Source organism: Mytilus trossulus, chromosome 7, assembly GCF_036588685.1.
Source record: "Mytilus trossulus isolate FHL-02 chromosome 7, PNRI_Mtr1.1.1.hap1, whole genome shotgun sequence".
Taxonomy (NCBI): domain Eukaryota; kingdom Metazoa; phylum Mollusca; class Bivalvia; order Mytilida; family Mytilidae; genus Mytilus; species Mytilus trossulus.
This window is the reverse complement of record NC_086379.1, coordinates 11893995-11901304: the sequence shown is the minus strand read 5'-3', so window position 1 is coordinate 11901304 and position 7310 is coordinate 11893995. Positions and strand designations below refer to the sequence as shown.

At 32.1% G+C, this 7310-nt stretch overlaps 1 protein-coding gene across 1 annotated transcript; it reads right to left on the bottom strand.

Annotated features, from left to right (window-relative positions):
* Positions 1–1915: 1915 nt before the first annotated feature.
* Positions 1916–7086, bottom strand: LOC134726150 (integumentary mucin C.1-like). Its single transcript, XM_063590549.1, has 5 exons — positions 7062–7086; positions 5544–5723; positions 4628–4752; positions 3625–3753; positions 1916–2183 (listed from the first exon to the last, which is right to left on the bottom strand). Exons 1-5 carry the CDS (start codon positions 7084–7086, stop codon positions 1980–1982), a joined length of 663 nt encoding a protein of 220 aa, XP_063446619.1. The 3' UTR covers positions 1916–1979.
* Positions 7087–7310: the final 224 nt, after the last annotated feature.

The window sequence follows — 7310 nt, the reverse complement described above, 5'->3', positions numbered from 1 at the left end:
AATGAGATGTGCCAATGCTAATACAACTACATACCAAATACCATTGACTTATTATAAGTCGTTCTCAAACCTACATACAAAAATTAACTTACAAGTAAGCTATGTAAAAGTTTCAAAGTCAATGAAGCATGAAGAGGGGTTGGGGCCATATAATCTCCATGGAAACTACTTGCAAATGTAAATGAATTTGAATACCGAATATCATTAATTTAACATTTATTTAGCAGTTCATCTAAAACTGATCTAATCACAAACTAATACATGTATATGTAAACTGAGATAAGTTTCAAAGTAATTAGACTGTGATTGAGGGTCGAGGCCAAATATTCTCTATTGAAATGAGGTGTGCCAATGCTTATACAACTGAATACCAATTAATATTGGCCTACCACTGATGGTTACCCTTGAACTGACCTAATCATAAACATGATAACTTACAAAAATTTTCAAAGTCAATAGACCATGACTAAGGGGGCAGACCGAAACTATCTCTATGGAAATGAGATATGCCAATGATTATACAGCTGCATACCAAATAAGATTGACCTACTAGTTGTGGTTCCCCATAAACTGACCTAATCACAAACTAATACATGTAAAATAAGCAAAAGTTTCGAAGTCAATAGACCATGACTGAGGGGGCAGGGCCAAATAATCTCCGGCCATGAAAATGAGATATGCCAATGCTTAAAAACTGCATACCAAATATGATTGACCTACCACTTATGGTTCACCACAAACTAGACCTAATCATAAACTAATATATTGTTAGCGCCATTGCCGCCATCGCCCCCACCGTCGCCGGAAACAGCATATATATGTCTCGCTTTTTGACTCCGTCAAGACGAGACAAAAATGGGAACAAGCAAAATAATTAATCTCATTCAGCTTCGATTACTATATAGAAGCACAATCTAATCTAAAATGACAGAAGTCATATTCAATGATTTCAAACTTACTGTTATTGAAAAGATATAAGAAATAGATTTTTTTGCAGAAAGTGCTTGACCAGTTCGAGCTATTATTTAAAATTCTGGTTCTACCTAATGTGGAAATTTCACTGAATATATGCACAAATACTATCTACACACTCAAACTCAAATATAATTTAGCTATGCTAGCTATAGTCGAAGTTCACATACTACGTTTTGATCATAAAAGCAAAATTTAGAATGCTAAAATTACAGATTCATTACAAATATACAATTCAAAGAGACTTGGATAAAAAGATTACTATTCACCATGATTTCGAAACTTAACCTTTAAATAATATGAAGCTTGGCCTTGTTTGCATGTCAGTATTTCTACGACTCTCTATAAAAAATGTAAACCTATTCTTGCTGGGATTTTTTTTTTTTTTTTGTACCTATAAAAATAATTTGAGTGATAAAAACTGAGATGTGAACAAGGTTATGAAATGTAGGGCGTTTAAGAACAATTGAAAATGAATTTTTCAATTCTATTTCATCTGACAATTAACATTTTAAAAATAACATTAAATGTGAGGTAAATTCCATTGTATCAATCTTAATAAAGACGTCATTTACAGATTTACCTTGTCTCGATTTGCATGATTAAGTGTTGTTATTGCTTACACAATGGCTAAAACTAAAGGGCTGAAATGGGATTTTATTCAAATCAATAAACCCCTATTTATCGTACAGTAGGAAGTTTGTTAATTACTTTAACTATGATCTTGGAAAGTAAAGGTAATGAAATAAAAGGGGTATGGAACAAATCTTTAGAGATAACATTTACTGCTTGTCATAATCTTTGAACATACTCTTTTAACTCTTTGATAACTAAATATGCAGCACTAGTAGATTTACCAAAAAGGTCACCTATATATTAAGTTTTTCATGTATTTTCTTTTCAGATGAAGAGATTTCTTCAATTTAAAGTTTCTACTGGGTGGTTTTGACCTGTCTGAATCCGCAATTATATTGTTCGTATACAGTGAATCTTTCAAAAGTATTCGATCAGAAAAGACTTATAGCTATACAAATCACAGACATCAGAAAATTGTATTTCACATATTGCCCACTATTGAGCAAAGATAGATCCTTGTTGCATAAATGGTCCCGACAGCAACCAAAGATGTTTTTTTGATTGGTGCAGCTTGTAATACATCCCATGGTATAGTTAGCAATGCTTTCATTTTTCGAGTCGACTATCTTATTAACCTGGAACAAAAATAAAAAAATGTGTTGAACTGAACATTGCAAGGTTATCGTTGATCATAATAATGAATATTGATTTTCTCGCTTGAGTCTGTACGGCGAAAGTGAGAAAATTAGTCAAGTTCAGATGACCAATGATAATCTGTTTGTCGCTATTTAACCTTTCACGACATTTTTAATTTCATTGACAACGGGCACGTGTGCCCTTAGTTTAATTTCTAGCAATATTTTTTCAAATCTACTGTGTTGAGAAAGGAAATTAACAGTCTAGAAGATCAAAGAAAAATTTAGTAAAATAGCGATAAAACATTTTATAAACAATAAACTTATAAGAAAATGCAGTAATTTTGACTTTAAAATAAATGAAAAAAGTATTTTATTTGAACATTCAGTTTTAATTGTAAATAGCTCGATTACATTATCGGCTGTAAAATGAAATTTAGTTGTTACTCATTTTAAAAGTATATTGATTTGAACACAGGTACTTGTTGCAGAGCAAAATGTGATAAAAGTTATAAATGCAATTGTGCTAATGAATGGGATAAAAAAAGATACAGACTAGAAGGGAAAATACCCACTGGATTCTTGGATACTACACAACAGACTTTATTTCATAATAGACTAATATTATTAGAAAGTTTTTTTTCTGTATGAATTTTGAACAAAAGAGTTTATTTACCGGAAAAAAATGTTCAAAATTAACTTTTACCACGAATAACGACATGTGCAATTTGAAGAAAATGGATAGAATGAACAAGTACAGAATGAAATGTATAGCGGCAATAAACGTTACGCGCGAACAAAAAAAGGTTAAATATAATCTCATCATAGATACCAAACATATATTTCATACTTCGCGTGCTTTTCCGTATGCATATTCACAGAAGACTCAAAACTAAAATCATGTTTTTTGGTGTCATTGTTCCCATTGTCCAATGTTGTTATACACACACGTTTAAAAATCAAATGAGCTGATCACCAAATAATTTATGATTTAATAAACGAAAATACAAAATAGAATATATACTAGTAGGCTAAGTCAGGTAATAATATCCTATGGAATGCACGCGAAAAATGTTTGTTGGTACAATAAATTAAAAAGGCTAGGCAGTCGAAAAAGTCCAGTGTGAAAAAATAACGCCAACCGTTAACTGTTGTGTTGGCATCAAAAATGAGGGACGAAAGATACCAAAGGGACAGACAAACTCATAAATCTAAAACAAACGGATAACGCCATGGCTAAAAATGAAAAAGACAAATAGACAAACAATAGTACACATGACACAACATTGAAAACCAAAGAATATGTGATGATGATTCGAGTTTTTAACGACATTGACTGACAATACAGCCATTGCACGGTCGGAGTTGATGATAGCTGATGAGTTTTCAGATGAGTATTCATACTTTTAAAAATTCACATAATATATATAAAGCAACTTACGAAACAATATCCTGTATCTGTACGATCACACATCTTAACGTTATTCGGAAAGTGAACTGTTTTGTTCTCATACACGTCCGGACAAGCTGCTTTGTTACATGAAATTTCATACATGTAGCACGTATCAGGCTGACAATAAAAGAAATGAAAGATAAGTGTATTCACCGATAGATTTCGTTATATGTGTATGTGTTATATCTTATAATCTATATGTTTTCTGCATGAAGAGAGATATATTTATCCTTATTTTCCTTCTTTTTTGAGGCAAAATATTGGATTCTACATAGTGGCATACTTATATTCTCTATGAATTTAAATCTACATGCAACTATGCAAATCATATTAAAATATTTATAAAGTTTTTTTCTTCCTCCGTTAATAAAATTCGTCAAGATGCTTTATCTTTGATTTGTCTTAATGATTACTTTGATATGTGTCCATTCTACGTGATACATTTCAGTATCAGAAATAACTTTTGTGTACAGAAAATGTCATGTGGCTATATGCTGTCCTATAGTTTTCATATGTGGTATAACCCAAGGGTGTAACAATTGCTTTTTTCTCTGTTTTAATCATCTATTCACTACATATCTACTGTCAGGCTTAGATGATTGATTCTTAAAGAGTATTTAAAACTCAAAAAACATTTTTATATAGGGGCAGCTGAGTCACGCCTCCGTGTGCGGGATTTTCTCGCTGTGTTTAAGACCCGTCTGTTTTCACTCGGGTTCGGTTTGGGTTTTTTTTGGTCGGGTTGTTATCGCTTTGAACCTTTCTTCATTTCCATTCTCAATGTTATTGTTTATTGTTTGAAACCGTATAGCGACATCTACCTATAATTCTATCAGTAGTGTCTTTACGTTTCTGTCTCGCTAACGTGTGCCGTGACCGAAAACGTTTATTTCTGTTTAATTAACATGTGTCCCAAATCTTCTCATCTGCATGTATATGATACATATGATGGAAAGAAATTTGATCTGTTGGATATACCATGTATACTTACAGGTTTTGGTGTTGTCGTTGTTGTTGTTGGTGTTGTTTTTGGTACTGTAGTTTGTGTTGGTCCTGTTGGTACTGTTGTTGATGAAGGAGATGACGTTGTTGTATTCATTGGAAGCTTACTGGTAACTGTACAATACAATGAAAGTAAAATTGCAAATCTGAATCATACAAATACTATCCTAAAACAATACCGTATGGAAATGCGTTGTGACTATGTAGGGATACGTATTGAAGTGTAATAGTTCCAGTTCTTCCAAATTGTTTCTCAGATAACTGTTTAGGCTAGTGTAAGCCTGACTGATGTAATCGAATTATTGAAAAGCCTTAGAGAAGCATTTTATTTTCGTCCCTGATCACAAGTACTCAGAGCTTACTTTTATCTTGTTATAATAATTCTGATTTTTGCAAAACATCATTTTATATTGAAGTCAATCCACCCATTGAAAACTATATGCAAATCAAATTATCATTATAGTTATCATGTAAATTAGAATACTATTCTCGTTCTTTTTCCTTCCTTTGTTCAATAAATGTTGTCAAGATGTTTTATAACATTCCACCTTGATTTGACTTACTGATCTATTTTCTAATGTGTTTATTCTTTGATTAGTTTCAGTTTCGGCTATTTTTCTTTTGCGTACTTTCTAGAGGGAATCGCAATTATGTTTTTACTACATATACAGTTCACATATAAAGAATGATATGATCTCAGTAGATATTTCCTGGAAAGAACTTCTCTAATGAACAAATATGTTTAAACATTGTTCTTAGTTCTGCTAACTACCTTCTATAAGTAACATTAATAATAAGCTCGGTATACAAGATATTTGGCACTCAATAGCTGTAAAAAAAAAAGTATGATGGAAACTTATATTTCATTGGTGGAAAACATGAAGTTTAATTAAATCTAGAAATACCATTTGCTGGAGGTGTAATAGTTGTAGATGCTGTATTCACGGTAGTAATCTTGGTTGCGGCTGGTAGTGCAGTGGTTGTTGTTGCAACGGATGTTGGTGGAGCGGCTGTTGGTGGAGCGGCTGTTGGTGTAGCGACTGCAGCGTTTCCATGCTTTACTATGAATAACAGAATAATCAGTCCTAAGAAAAAATAAAACATAAATTCATTTGCCAAGTCAAAGTATCACTATATAATATAACACAAAATTTTCAAACCCAAAGATAAACACTGACATGATAGTATATAACTGACTGGTAAACATGAAAAACAACAATAACCGATGAAACATGTAGTGTCATTTTGAAAATAAATACTACATTTATAAAACTCAATAAACTTGCATCAATTTATATTTACGCTGAACTTTTTTGTTCCAATCTTGATAGAAAATTGTCATGTGATATCGTTTCACGTATTAATACAAGAGACATGCATTTAAGGAACGAGTTGAAACAAATTGATGAATTTTGGAATGAACACAAAATCTGAGTTATTTGACTATCTATCTGAAACATTGTCTACTGTATAGGGGATAGATTCTAAATGGGTAAATCTTTCATCCCCATTGTTTTACCATCTAATTTCAAGGTTTTCTTAGTTTTCCTTTTTTTTTCAAACACAAACACAAAGCCAAATTTAATACTACGCCCGAGATTTCACTGCAAATCTACAATTTTTAAAACTTGTATCAGTATAAGTATTTAATTTCACATCAGCGCTGTATGTATATCCCTTTTCTAATATTTCAACTTTAGAGTTATCTAAACTCTTTCTGTTCGGTGTGGGCCAAGACTCCGGATTGAAAGCCGAACTTTGACCTGTAATCGTTTATTTTTACAAATTGAGAAATGGATGGCTCATTGGCAGTCATACCACATCTTCGTATACTAGTAGCTCTTTAACGGTATATCATATAAAAACAGTATTTCTTTGAAATGAATAGAACACTTTATAAATCGATGAGATTACAACCAACCACCCGGCGCACTGACGGAAAAGACATCTGGACGTATATTAAAAAAATCAAAATGAAATATCTGTTCATTATTGTAATTTCATGAAAACATATGGCTTGTTAACTTTGCAATTCTGATACCAGAGTTTCTAGGATGTAAACGAATTAAAAAAAAGAATAGAATTGCCTCATCTAGGAAGAAAACCAAATATCAATCAACTATAAAGAAGTTAAAAAAAATGTGTCCAATGTAATTGTAGATAAAATATATCTAACTTCCGGTTGTTGACTGGCAACATAGATATATATACTACAATAGCTTCCTCAATTCTTGGTTATTTCCAATGCAGTTATTAATCTGAGTTGACTTACTAATATCTCACAGACATGATTACGTGATATTTTAGCATAAAATGATGTGACATACTTTATAGGGGTCACGACAAACAGATAATGGAAATGTTGGGGGGTTTTCTGCAGAAAACGACTTTCTATAAACTACAAATCTTTGGTTTGTTTTTACCAAACTCTCTTGGTTTTTTAGTCATCGTCACGTATCTATCTCCCTGGCTGTCGTTGTGTCCGTCTATTTAAATGTCTGTAAGTATAAAGTCCGACAAAGAGTCACTTCTCAGCTATTTTTTTCATGTTGAATTAGGAATAAAAAGATTCCATTTATAAAGTGAACAACTTCGCACTTTTTACATAGAGTTTGTGTGCGACATAACCAATATTTTTAGATCCGCCATGTTTGTAATACATGCATCTTTTT

Excerpts from the sequence above, each read along its gene's own strand:
- LOC134726150 (XM_063590549.1), bottom strand. The coding sequence starts at position 7,086 with ATGACTAAAAAACCAAGAGAGTTTG. Across the intron at positions 5,724-7,061 it reads TAAAAAACCAAGAGAGTTTG|GACTGATTATTCTGTTATTC; the intron begins GTAAAAACAAAC and ends ATTTTTTCTTAG. Across the intron at positions 4,753-5,543 it reads TATTACACCTCCAGCAAATG|TTACCAGTAAGCTTCCAATG; the intron begins GTATTTCTAGAT and ends TGTATTGTACAG.